This window comes from Nesoenas mayeri, assembly GCF_963082525.1.
Source record: "Nesoenas mayeri genome assembly, chromosome: 3".
Lineage (NCBI taxonomy): Eukaryota > Metazoa > Chordata > Aves > Columbiformes > Columbidae > Nesoenas > Nesoenas mayeri.
Genome location: NC_137544.1, coordinates 118,075,651 through 118,089,858, shown reverse-complemented (window position 1 = coordinate 118,089,858; position 14,208 = coordinate 118,075,651). Strand labels below are relative to the sequence as shown.

The window sequence follows — 14,208 nt, the reverse complement described above, 5'->3', positions numbered from 1 at the left end:
CCTGGGGTGTGTATCTTACTACTTACTGCACTTACGTCAGGTAGGATATGAACGTTAGTGTCATGTAGGGTCGTCTTGTCTTTTTTGCTGAAGATAATTTGCTGAGTGTTCTCAAGGCATCTCAAGTGATGACAGCGTAACCAACGATTGCCCAGGAGAGGCTGACATCATTCCACCTCATGGCCTTAGATAAGTTATTAAGTACTATTACTTAATCATGCTCTGATAAGAGCAAATAGCTCCTAAACATTTAATAAATGCAATGCTCATGCCTTCCCAGAACAAAATATTTTGCACAGCAAGTAGATTTTTGTTTTTCAAAGAAAAAAGTCTCTACCTAGTGCTGAGTGTGATTATTATTTTGTTTTCCCTCTTTTTTTTCTCTCTCCTGCTCAGGGTGTATCCAATGGGCTATGTATTTTGAAGATCTTTTGTCTCTTTTCTGACGCTCCCTCCATTTCTTGTTAGTATTTCTTTCTCCCTTATGTCCATTTTAAAATCTATATATATATAAACTGAGAGACATGGTAAGCAGTTAAAAGGCTGCTCCCCCATTAAAGGAAGTTGCAAAAATGAGGATATTTGCTGCGGTAGTACGTCAGGAAATACACAAAATGCTGTGCAAGTATTATCATCCTACATGGACTCGTGGGTAATGTCATCGAGGATTAGGTGGCAGCACAAAGCACAATGCTGCACTGTGGTCTGGAAGAGAAGAAAAATACCCTGTTCATGGGGATTTTATTCTAAGACACTAAGGCAAACATTGCTAGTCCTGTGAGGAATTTGCTCTAAGAGATTCCTATGGATTCAGACTTATTTTTGGGAGATTGGTGCATCATCAGTGTGTTTTGGAGCAGATCAGTGTTGCTTAGAAGATCCCCATCCATTTATTGTAATATTTTACAGTAATATTACATGCAAATTGAAATTCAAAATGTCAGATAACATAGACATACTGAACAGTTATTGATCTTCATCTGTGCTGAATCAAAAAAACAACCAATTCTTGCCTTTGGTTTTTGTTTGTTTGTTTTTTCCTGTAAGTGCAACCGATGTGATCTGGTCAGTTTCCAAAATCTACAATATTTAAAAAACCTTACTGGACTTGTAAGACTGATTTACCAGTTTTATTTTTCCCATGCGGTAACCCCGTCCTTGCTCTTCCTTATCAGTGTCAAGCTGGCAGAGAAATTTCTGATCATAATGCTACAAATAGAATTAGAGACAGGGACAGATAAGCTTTTGAATGTCAGTCTGTGGGACTGGGACTGTTGCTACTGTTCATTCTTAGCACTTCTGCTTTCTTTTTCTTCAAATGTTAACAGGTAAAGGTACACAGATGCACATGGGCAGTGTGAATTAGTGAGCTTTGTCCGTGGGGTGCAGGCTGAAGTACTTTGGTGAAAATAATGAGTATTTCCATGAGGAAATGATAATACCTGGGGAGATGATTCCAGCCTCTCCCTCTAGATGACAGCAGAACACCAGCCTCGCTGTAAGGGATTGTAGCCTGAATGGATTTCAAAATAGTATCGTTATTCGGTTACTTCTTAAAGAGGCTGGAATTACTGTTGTAATATATTGCCCTGCTTCAGAACAAACTCTGCATTCTTTGGACAGCTGATAAAAAGAAAAAGCACCAGGAGTTTGAACATGTTCTTTTATGAATATGTTTCCGCAAACATGAAACATGTTCGCACCTGTAATAAATATTTCTGTATTTCACAGGTAAAGTGCGAATTGGATTCTTCTAGACAAGCAAGATCCTGGACCCTCAGAGGCATCCTTGTTCCGAACACCACATGAAGGTGTTTTTCCGGAGATGCCTGCAGAAGAGCCTGTCTGTGCCAGTGCAGCGCTTGATGGATGAGCACGGTGCTTTGATTTTTGTGTCTTCCCAGACAAGGCTGATAAAGCCTCTGATACGATGTGAGCTCCATGCCTTGGGCTGCATCCTCTCCCAGTCGGCCCGTTCAATTCATCTCAAGCCTGTGGCCAGGGACAACTCCATTCTGCCACCCAGGATGGGGCTCTTGGTGGCTGCTTCTCTACATGATATTTGTTGTACCAAAGACAAGGTGATCCCTCTCTGTTCCCCCACAGCCAGCAACACTTTTGCCTGTGTGTGTTCTGGCCCTTGGAGATCTGCTTTTTGTCCTGTTTGGAGGCCTTTTCAAGTATCACCTCCTTTTCCCAGAGTGTTTCTGCATCCAGAGAGACTCCAAGTGACTCATTGACTGATTTTCAAATGCAGAGAAGCAGGCATCTCTGCCGTGACACCCAGGGGATGCACCCACGCGCACCACTGGCTATTTTGTGCTTCCTTTGCTTGAACTTGGTCCTGTAGAAAGAAGAAAAGCATTGACAGGTCGACGGAGAAGGTTCTTGGAAATGCAGATAATTTCTTCTCAGAAAGATGTTGCACATGCTCTTCAAAAAGCATGTTTAAATGCTGTCTACACATCCCCAAGTCATCTTCCCCTCGCAGAGAAACAGGACAAGATGAGCAGCTGAACCGTAAGTGGATTACTAGTTATATTATTTTTTTAATGAGTTGGCTTTTGTTAGCTTTTAAAATTGTTTCAGAGGTGTGTGGGTATCCCAGTCACGCTGCCAAAGGTTTGTGTCTTTGGAGCTGGAGGTAGAAACAGGATTTGCTCTTGGGTGCAAGCAGGATGATGGGGAGGAGCAACCAGATGGAGCAGAGCTGGGTAGGTTTCTAAGGTGGCTTTACATGTGGGTCGGGAAGTTCCCCGTTAGCTCCCTATTGCTCTCCTCACCGTGCCAGTCCCAAGCAGCATGATGGTTTTATACCTGAACACTTGGAAAATACTGTGAGTTAATCAAATGGAAGTTGCCCTTGTGTATAGTTGTAATTTTACCTGTTCTTGGGCTGTAGCAGCTGTTTACAAGACATACAAGTTCTGGGTGGGAGGAGTTTTTGATCCAAGATGGGATTTTTGTAGCACGGCAGAATAAAGCCATTAGTTTTTATAACGTGAAAAGTATTTCAGAGTGTGTCTGTAGAATATATTTGAGCAAGAGTAGTTGTAGTTTAGCACAATTAACAGGAAAAGGTAAAGTAAGAGAAGCATTCATTCAAATAGAGGAAAAAAGACAATAAAGTTGGTCATTACTAAAATAAACTCCAGTGAAAATAAAGGTGGGGGAGAAGAACTTCTGCACCTGAAGCACTGATATTTACCATAGGTGTTGCTACATAAAAATCCTGCGTTTTGAACCCTGCTGCTAAATCTCTTGTATCCTGTTTGCGAAATGGAGTGTGTTGGGCCAAAAGTGGCACTGCTGGGGTGGTTCATCAGCCCAGATGAAACTGGGCTGTTGAGGGTTATTTTAAGTTGGAGCAAGTGGGACTTGTGTATTTGTTTGGCTCCCAGGAAGGGCACTTTTAAAGAATGGGAGGCTCTGGGTGTTGCCGTGGCTGGAGGGCAGTGAAGACCTGTAAAAAGTCAGGAGAGGCTGGAGTAAGAATTGCCTGGAGAAGTCAATGGGGATAAACCTGCGTCTCTCAGTGGGGAGTTGGGAGATTGAGGCTGATCTGTGGTTGTGCTTCTGGTGGTATCGGATTCTGACATTGACCGTCAGGGAAGCCAAATTCTGTTACTGGCAGATCTCCTGAGCTTTATGGCTTTCTACTTAGGTGTTGCAGTGACAATGAGTTGGAATGTTGTAAAGGGCATTTACTTGGACGTATCCTCTCAAAATCTCAGTTTTAAATGGTGTCTTGTTGGTTTGGACTCACTCATAGTTAAGCTGGAATAATCTTTATTTTCTATTGCATTATCTTTTTTTGTCCTCTGCCTCTAGAGCTAATCTTCAAGACTACGTAAATTGCTATTCTCAAATCTCTTACTTTGCTCCACTTTGTTTCTGTTTCTGGTAATACCAAAGACCCCAGTCAAGGTCTCCTAGAGCTATGTTGTACAAACACAAGGGAGTATATGATCCCTGCCCCAATTTGGAATAATGTGAGTCAAAGGCTGAAGGTTCCTGCTCACTTCAAATGAAGGTAAATTATCATCTGTGCCTGTTCACTAAGCCTTGCAGAAAATGCAGGAAAAAAGGCCAGAAATAAATATGAAAAACGAAGTCCAAACAAAGAAAGGTCTTTACTACCAGGATGTGAAAATAAAAGAGATTTTCAAAGTGAAAGGTGATGCCATCCCAGCTTTTTCATTTGCAGTTTGCCTCTATTGTGAGTTCTGAGTCATGAGGCTCAGTCAAGCTCTGGCAGGAATTTGCAATGAGCATCTCTCCGATGACGGTGACGTTCCCAGCACTGGTGTAGGGAAAGGACAGACTTCTAGGAAAAAGCTGCAAACCTGTAGTGCTGAGGATTGCACAGGCCACCTTATGAGTATACAAAGTGAAATCTCTTGTGACATCAGACAACACAAATTTACCATCATAAAAACATTACTATATGTAGAAAGTTTGTTCCAAAACAACAAAATGTTTGCGTTAATTTCTTGGGCTAAACATTGTAGATGGTAAAGACAACACAAAGATCTAGGTTGTTAATAAAGAACCAGATTTCAAATCTGTAGGATTTATTTCCATTAACACTGGAAGCATTAAAAAAAAAAGGACAGAACAGAGACTCTTTTACACTGTGCAGTACCTCTCATTCTCTGAGATCTGAGATTTCACGTGTTGTATCTATACAGTGTTGTATCTATACAGCAGGATACAGCAGCAGAAACACCCCAGCTAATGGAACATAAACCTATGGGTCTGTGAATAGGAAATATTTGGGACAAACACCACCCCTTACAAAAATATCTAATTGAATTTTAATGGCAAGCTCAAAGCTGCTGAAGGACTGAGATTCTCAGCATCTGTTATTATTTTATAGCATGAATTAGCACCCCAAAGTGCATCTGAAAAAATGTCTGCATGACTGCTGCTGGTGGATGGGGTTTCAGTTTTTCAAGTCTCAGCAACATACGCATTAAATTGTTTCATTACTTGGCTCTTTGCCTCTGTATGAGGTAAATCAGCAGCCTGCTAAATCTGGAGATGGGACTGAGCAGTCATCTCCGCTTAAAACGAAACGCAAAGCAAATCCTGGTGTGGGTTCCTGTGAACTGCAAATTCCTCACTGCCTGTAATTGGTGGTGTGGTAGCATTTGGGAGCCTCAGTCGTGGAAAATGTTATGCAAAGTCAGAACAAAACAACGATCCCCGCCCTAAGGATCCTGTGCTGTCCTTTTTTTTACAATTAATCTTCATGTTTCTTTTTCCTGATCTGAAGTTGTTCTGAGCAGTTGCAGTCACCGGAGCTATTTACTGGAGTTAGATGAGCACAGTACCTTGCCATTGAGTCCAAGGAGACCTTTCTCTCACTCTTGCCATTAATATGCCCTTTTTGGATATTACCTTTACATATAAAGACATAAGAAGAAATCGAAAACCCAGCTTCACTGATGTGAATTAAAGCAGAGTCTGTCTTGTTTAGCTGGATGCATCGTGGGTAGTGGCTCTTGGCGGCCATATCCACGAGAAGTATATTTGTAATTATAAAAACAACTTCTCAAGGTTAGTGTCCAGGTTTGCTGCTGCTTAGCCCATGAAGAAGAGTCCAAAGGCTTTGTTTTTCTGTTTGGCTACCTTCATTATTATTGTTATTATTTTCCCCCCTTAGAAACGTAAGGGCTGATGTTTCTTAGTTTTGCTGACGGACATTCTGAGAGTCTCAGGAAAACACCCCAATTTGACAAAGACAGTGAGCTTGGAATGTGTAGAACAATCCCTTAGAGCTAATTAGTAGTTTGTAGTTTTAACGGATAATCGAATGCCGGGTTCTTATAAGAGACTAAGTGTGTACCATATTGCTCACTCTGGGGCTTTTTACGTGCCTTACACAGACATACAGACAAAATGATCGTGGAAATGAGAAAGAGTCCGCTTGCTGCAGACAGAGCAGCAAAGACAAACTTGTAGCTGGGTTTTGTTTTAAATTTGGTGCACGAAGAACCTGGAATTCCCTGACTTGTGGTCTGGCTGGACCCTGCCTTGTTCGAAGCAGTCACACAAATGTGGTAAGTGGTGTATGGTGATAGATTATACAGAGTATGCTGCCTTGCTGTGGAATATATATTGTCCAGGACAAACTGTCTGTCCTCCTTGTCTTGGGCATAAAGCATCAGCTTGTAGGTATGAACAACGGAATTTGGGGCGCACCAGCGTATCTGTGCAGAGCTGTCTGTAACTTCAGCCACCTCCCTGAGCCTCGGTGGGTCTGGAATCTCATCTTCCCTCGACAGGCCAGGACACAGACATCGAGATATGCTCTGGAGTTCACTGCACGGCTTCTGGAGGTGCCTGCAGGGGTTGTAGTCGCAGGAGGTGTACACCAGTTGTACTGGGGTTTGTGTCGAGCGTTCACCATAATCGTAGTCATCTATGTAGTGTATCAGTGACCTGGTGTGTGCGCTGCTTCTTGTGGAGTTCAGCTGGAGGGGGCTCGTTTGGCTGGTTTGTGTCGTACCTTCCCCATCACGGGTGGCAAAGGAGCGGATATAATGGTCAGTGGCATCAGGCTTTTCTGTTGCTATTGTAGGATAATCGCTAGTGGGCTGGGTGAATGGGCCTTCCTGGGGAAGCGGCTCATCGGTTGTTCTGAGCTCTCCCTTTAGCTGATCCGTTTCAGTTTGACTTGTGGAGCTGTAATCTGAGGGGCGACTATAGAGCTCTTGGAGAAAATAATCTGAGGAGTGACTGTAGAGCTCTCCGAGCAAACCCGGGGAGGTGGTTACGGACGTGAACGAAGGAGGATGGCTCGTGAATTCGGAAACCACCTCCTCGTGGGAGGTACTGTGGGCCTTTGTGAGCATCATCTCAGTTGGGTTGGCTCCTATTGTGCTCATTACATCCCCCTGAATTAGGGAGCTGGTGTAAGTGTTGTTGGTTAGTGGAGCAGAGTCTGTTGTTAATACAGCAGTGGTGTTGTAACTGGTGAGGCTAAAAGCATCATGTTCGGGAGAGGCTGTGGTTGAATCTGGCAGCATGACGTTTCTCTCAGACTGGCATTTGTCATAGAGCTCTTGCAGTGAAACAGGCATTGAAGGTCTGTTCGAATCCTCCCGGGATGTGTGGCAAAAAGTCTCTGAAGCCCTGCAGAGGGGACAAGTTAGAATAGGCAAGATCCACAAGAACATTACAGTCTCCTGTAAGGTTGCTTGCATTGGAATTGGCAACCTGCTGTCCACAAAGCATCTTTAATATAAAGAAGACACGAAATCTAGACCTTGGAACTGACCGGCTTTTTCGTTTTGTGAGGTTCAGGAATACATCCTCTGGTGTAAGGACCATAAACCTCAGCAAATGTCGGGGTTCAAGGCTGTCATAAAGGGTCAGACTGTAATGTCACACTAGGAGAGGATCTCATGTGGGGAGATGTAACAAGGGTCCAGGATCTTTAAGCCAGCTGGTGTAGCAGCTGGAGCTGTGATGACACAGGATGTACTTGTAAAAGACTTGTAAATGACTAAGCTCCAGCTTCTTTACTCAGACATTGCATGTTTTTGTAAACAATGCAACTAAGTCCATCCTGATGAGAAACAATCTAATTTTAACAATCTACTTCCCTGCTCTCTCTAAGAATGACAAATCTTTGTGGCCTTTCAAAAGGAGGAGAGATCATAAATATGCAAAGCACTTCTTTTAACTACAGCTCATTGTAATTCGTCTGTAAAACTGCAGGAGAGCATGGCAACAATAGGTGACAAACGGGGCTATTTGCAAGGGGTTTGTTGACTGCCTGTGCTGATCTGGGCTTTGGGAATGCAAGGACAAAGAGGAAATAATTTGCTAAGTATCTTGCAAAGTCTTCCAGTTCCTGCTCTCAGTGGTGGCCTGGTAAGACCACCAAGCCAGCTCATTTTTTTTTTTTATCTCCAGCTGATAGATATGAATTGAAATTGAAAAAAATAAGCTATTCACACTTTGTACTGTTCTGCACATGTCCATCGCATTTGTCCACGTTCAAGTATAATTCAGCCACACTTTATCCCTGAAGTGGACTCTGTTTTGCATTTCTACCTCTTATGGAAGGGAAGAGCATGCAAGGAATGTGAATAACTTCGATTACAGTGAAAGAATGGTCCCTAAATAACTTAAACATTTAAGTCGTGCCTGAAGAGTGTTACTTTATCTCCTTAAACTCACTTACTTTTGCAGCACAACTTTCTTGGGCTCGGAGAGCAGCCAGGAGAGCTGGCAGTCACATAGCAGAGGATTTCCATACAAGTTGATGGTGATGCTGTCCGATGAATTGATATTCCAAGGATTAAAGGAACTCAGGTTACAGCTACAAGACAACAAATGCAATAATTAGTAAACGCTAAGCTACTTTCTGAGAGCTGGAACGTGCTTAGTATCCCAGCCCATGTAAGACACAAAGCAATATTCCCAGTTCCCTTGGAAGCAGCCAGTTATCAATATTCTGAATGTCAAAGTCCAGACTAACACTAATGCACTTTTCTTCTGTGAAAAGTGATCTCATCTGTGCCATCATGCATTCAGCTACACTTCTCTTTTATACTGCACCCTTTTTCTAGCTTCTTTCTCCGTCTGCTTGTCATGGCATGACTTTCTCTATGCCAGTCATCCTCCTCATGTTAATTGCCCCTCTCATGACATATTCTCTCACCTGCTCAAGAAATGACTCATATAGGAAGACCTTCCTTGCCTTTATTAACCTGTCCTAGCTGCAGAAAGAGCGTGAAAACGGGGCCGGAGTGCTCAGAAAATGCTCTTTTTTTCTATGGCTTTAACCGCTACAGCTTTGTCTTTTCAGTTTGGTTTATGGTTTTTAGCACTTTGAACTGTTATCCCTGCAGGTATTGTAAAATGCTGTGTAAACTCAGTGAAGCAATCTAATAAGGGGTGGAATACTATTTATTGTATTGCTTAAATGGTTTTGTTTCCCTGAAACTGGTTCCTAGAGCACAGCTGGTACTCTAGTATTTGTTTTCTGATATGTTTGTAATCTGGGCCTATATTATAAAAATCGTTTAAGTTGTTATCCAAATATTTTTCTTTATGCTAATTCTTCTGTGTGCAGTTGACCTACTCTTATTTAGGTAAATCACTTTCAGACTTTTGTTTTGTTTCCCTTAGTATTTCAACAGGTGTGTGACATACCAACTAAATCACACTGAGGTGTCACCTCTAGAATAAGGGCTAAACCATTGCTTTTACTAATGCTGAATAATGACCTATATTAATTTCTCACACCCAAACTGGGAGAGGATTTTTGACTGACACCTTTTTGAGCTATATCAGTTTTTCTGCTGTATTAGATCGATACCACAGGCTTTAGGTGGCATATCTGAGTATAAGACAGCATGCATGCCCATGTCTCCTTCCTAAACATTGGATAACAAGCAAACTTTGCATAAAAATAAGCTCCTACTTTGCATTTAAATATTAGCTTCCAGGCAGCTGTGCGGCAAAGGCAACATTATGTGTGGAAGAAGAAATAAAACCCACTGACTTCTCAAAGGAGAGATGGCTCAGGTGAGGAGCACTGACAAACATCTCGGTCCCCACGAAACCCAGCGAGCGGGAGTCTCGACAGTTCAGCTCTCGGAGATCAGGCGTGGACTTGAAGTCAGCATCAAGGCTTCTTAATCGTGGCATCCTTGTCAGGTGAAGCGATCTGAGGTTGGGCAAATCTCTGATCCACTCTGGTTGGACTGAAGCAGAAAAAAAAGATTGATGCTTGTTGCCTAAATAGAGCATTCCTGTGGATTGCTACCTAGAACAAAGTTTTTAATTCATAGAGATGTAAAGTATCTCTGGTCTTGTGCAGCTGTTCTCTTTGGGAAAGGATTAGAACAAAAATCAATATACCGGTGTATAAACACCCATACAATCACATTTTTTTAATATCACCTGCAGGCCTGGTCATGCTGTTGCAGGGCAGAGGAAAAGAAGATAGCAAAGCTGATCAGAGATAAGGAACAGCTTTGGTGTTAGGTGAGATTAAATGAACGAGGATTTCTCTGCTTAGGGAACTGCTGGAGATATTAGAGAGGTATACAAAGTCCCGAATGGTGTGAGAAAGGCAAATCACTTTTTTTCTCCTGGCACAGGAAAAAGAGTCGAGAGGCATGAAACTGAAAGAATAGGTATTATACAAAAGTGCCTATCTCATGACTGAATTGTATAAGTCATCACCACAAGAGGGATGAGGCAAATTCATGGGGGAAATTTGCTGGTGCATCTGTTGAATGGAAGTTGAAGTGAAACATCAAGCTGAGGGAGTCACTGAGCTGGTGGTTACTGGAGCTGGGGCACGTACACATGGAAAAAATCCCTCTGTGCCTCTCTTTCTTCTCTTGGTGAGAAGTGCCATGTTGGGTGCTTGAGGGAGGAGGACACTGTCCCAGGGGAATCTCTGCCCTAACCCCACCGTGGTTCTTGTGTCAGTGTTAACAACTGAAACCTCACAGCAACCCGGTTGTATGAATAGAACTGGTACGAAATTAGGCAAAAATACACATAAGGTGACATAGATGGGGCAGGAAGAGTTTTGGCATGGCTGAGAGCCTGTGGGGACGGGACAGGGACAGGTCCTGGCTGGGCAAGGCAGCCAACATCTCTCTGGTTCGGTACCTCAGTTGTACGCTGAGGCTGGCAGGAAAGGCAGACAAAAGAAAAAATCATGCTGCAAATTGCTCAGGGCATGGGCTGTCTCGCTGTGCGGAAGTGTTTGGCCAGTTGTGGTCAACACAAAAAGCCTCTCTCTGTGCTGCTTCAATACAGCAGTGTAAAGCTGAGGATGACTGGGGGGGTAAACAAAGAAAGATTTCAGCAGCGTGTCTGCAAAGTGAAATGAGTTTCCTCCTGCGTGTCCCAGAGCTAATCCCAGGGCTGACAGCGGGATGACTGTCAGTAGCAGACAGTGGAATTATGAAGGAGCTGGGGGACTGCAGTGGGACGTATTTGGTGGTGTCCTTTCTCTGCTCTTCATTCGGGAGGCTGGTCTGCCTGAGGGTTTTCCCCATGACCAGCTGTTTGCAGCTTTGGGTGTGGGGTGTTCCCCCTCCACCCGGCCAGGTCCCAGCCAGGCTTTTGCTCCCCCAGCCCGACCAAGCCCTGTGTTTACAGTGGGAAATCCAGAAACTTACTGTTCTCAAGAAAGGTCCCGCTCAGATCAAGCATGATGATAGTGTTTCCAGGCATGTTTGTGGCCTCGCTGGGAGATGCACTGATGGCAAAAGCAGACTCCCTTATTCCTCTGCTGTTGTCCTGCCCCAGCAGCGTTGCCGAGAGGTTCAGGAACTGTAGCTGAGGGTAACAGGAAAAAGCCAGTGGCTGGATTTCCATCAGTGGATTTCCAGCCAGGGACAACCACCTCAAGTTAGACAGGGCAGAGCTGTGGCATGATGGCACAGACGACAGCTTGTTAAAGCTTAAGTCCAGAGAGTGGAGACTGCCGAGGGCTTCAGATCCCCATCTAACTGACCAGAGATGGTTCTGCCGCAGTGAGAGGACGCGCAGCCGTGGGAGATTTGCTATCTCCGTGCCGTTCACCTCTTGTAAGAGGTTGTTGCTGAGATCCAAGGTCTCCAAGGCCTCGGGAAGGCAGGTGGGGAACGCTGTCAGGCTGCTGTTGGTCAGCTGCAGGGTCACCCAGGTCCTGTTCTTCCGATCCTCGCAGGACATGCTGGTGAGATTAACGTTCTCCCAAGAGTCTTCCTGAGCCAGCTGGAAAAAGGTGGTGACGTCCCTGGATGCTGCAGGCTCTGCTCTGCTCACTGGCTGCGACGCCGTGTTCCCCATCAGCAGAGAGAGGATGACCAAGCGTGAAAACATCCTTCTCCTGAGTAGCTTGCAATTAACTTGCAAGATCTGTTTTTGTTTCAGGGAGGGGAAAGCAAAACACCAACATTAAGAACTAAATTAAAATCCTTCCAGGTAGCTACAAGCTATTGAAAAGCGAAACATTAGTAAGTCCTTTCCTATTGCATCCAACCAGCGGAAGTGATAATTAATGTCTCTTCGGTAATTAAGCCTAAGTAAACATTAGCCCTTGGGGACAGGAGTATCATGCGATCTTAGTCCGAGCATACCTCCAGTTTTTCATGCAGAAAGCAAACAATTTGTATCAGAATTTGTATCGTGTGTCTGGTTCCTGCACCAGTACCAGTGGCACCAGTCTGGCACCCCAAAGACCAGCAGCAAAGGTGCATTCCCCGCTTGGCTGCCTCTGCGCGGTACAGGGGTACGAGGGAGTGCCAGTGCTACTCCAGTATAAGAATACCAGTTCCTCCTGTACAGGACAAGCTGCTGAGCTGCACTTTTGAGATTCACCCTCTTCCTCCGTTCCTCACTGACTGGCAATGCCCTGGAGCCTGTCTGCCAGGCTGGCGACCTGCCACAGGTGAGTGCCACAAGCACGGTACGCACTCCTGGGGGAAGGATGTGCTGAAAATGCAGCTCCTGAACCACATTTCAGTGAAAACAGTCAGAAATGAAGAGAGTGAAAGTGGTCAGAAACTCAGAGCGTGCTCCTGGATCAGTGTCTCAAGGCCTGTTATTCAGTGTTACAGCTCCCTCTGCGCTTCTTCCCTGTCCCACCTCAGTTTTGTCTTTGTCATTAAAACAACAAAAAAAATGTCCTAAATGACTTGTTTGAGGCTGTGCAGGTTTTTGGTGTGAGAGGAAGCATATAAGCACAGCCCCAAACTAGTGCTTTTCTTACTGAGCTGTCTTTTGGGCTACCAGACATCATGATGATCATTCCTCATCCAAAAATATATTACAGTGTAGTGAGGTGACTGAAGCCCCAGCTAATATGAAATATCTCAGACTTATTCCGAACCTTAGGGCCACTCGCTGTTCCCCGAATGGTGCCAGGTCTTGCCCAGACCATCAGCTGTTGCTGCCATCCCAGGTTTTAAATATAAACCAGCAAAATAGTATAATTTGGTTGCCCATGTCCTTTTTGTCATCTGGAAGTGGGCAAAAGCCAAGCAGCCCCAGGGCTTCCTGGTCTCCGGAGCTGCTGGATTCCCAGCACATGGCATGGAGAAGGTGGGAGGAATTGGATCGCTGGATCCCCATCTTAGATTTAATCTTAGTCCCTGGCTCTAAACTGCACCCGCTTGCACATACCTGTCCAGGAGCCCCGATGCCTCGTGCCTCTGCTCTGCGTGGCTCTGCTTGCCTGGCCTTGATTTTATACACTTGGGTGACTCAGCCCAGAGCGTGAAATGCCTCTTCTCTGTTCCCAGCTTTCCCTGCTGCCGGCTCTGCCCACCAGCGCAGGCGAGAGGTTTGTTCCAGGCTCGCTCCCCCACATCCAGCTTTCCCTGCCCGGCGAGGGGGTGGCTCCCGGCAGCTTTCCCGGCTCCCTTGGCCCTTGCAGGAGGTGGGTGGGAGGGCTCTGGTTTCCCAACACTCATACAGGGCTGCTCTGTCTTTGTTTAAGCAGAAGAGGGGTAAAGGGAAAAGACTGGCTTCTGGAGTCCCAACTCTCACATCTTGCGTTGACAGGGGGGAAGGGAGAGGAATTATTGTGTTTCTTTGCTGACAGGTCAGGATGATGTAAAGTCAAGGCTCTGTCTGCCTGACATGGGCTTGTGTTGCTCTGTACGTGCCAGTAAAACGCTTTAAGTATTTTTATTTCTCTCTAACACCCTCGCACTTGGGAATAAGTCCTAGAAATATTCACGCGGGACAAATGACTTTTCTGAGGAGGCCCTTGGGAAATGTGGAAAGCAAAGCTCTCACCTGCTGCCCTTCAGAGATGAATTCTTTCAGCTGATGGGGGCACCTCGCGCAGCACATGATGTTTTTGGGAAGCCTCTCCAGTCCCGCTGTGCGTGGGTTGTGTTCTCTGTTCTGCATCTGCTGTTGGGAGAGTTCCCATTCAGTTCCTTCTCGCATCCTTTGCTGGATAAATAAGACTAATGTAAAACATCTCCTGCCAAGGGACCTGCCCTGAGCTGGGTTTCTCAGCATTCCCACAATTATTAGGCTGCTCAAGGGCTAAGAATAAAGCCAGGAACTGGAAAAGGATGAATTGGTAAAGTTTGTTCCAAAGTAAAAAAAGTGGTTTTTTTTCAGTTGCTACTGTAAGACAATTAATGATTAAAATTTCCAGGGAGAACAGTAGTCAAGTGCTTTTCATTTGTCAGGAAAACAAAACACATCCATGACACAAAGGCA

At 44.7% G+C, this 14,208-nt stretch overlaps 1 protein-coding gene across 1 annotated transcript; it reads right to left on the bottom strand.

The window, feature by feature from the left end:
* Window positions 1-5,783: 5,783 nt before the first annotated feature.
* On the bottom strand, window positions 5,784-11,850 carry LRRN4 (leucine rich repeat neuronal 4; the record flags this gene model as incomplete). Its single annotated transcript, XM_080342767.1, has 4 exons — window positions 5,784-7,140; window positions 8,198-8,335; window positions 9,524-9,725; window positions 11,163-11,850. The coding sequence occupies 4 exons, from the start codon at window positions 11,848-11,850 to the stop codon at window positions 5,784-5,786; spliced, it is 2,385 nt and encodes a 794-aa protein (XP_080198893.1).
* Window positions 11,851-14,208: the final 2,358 nt, after the last annotated feature.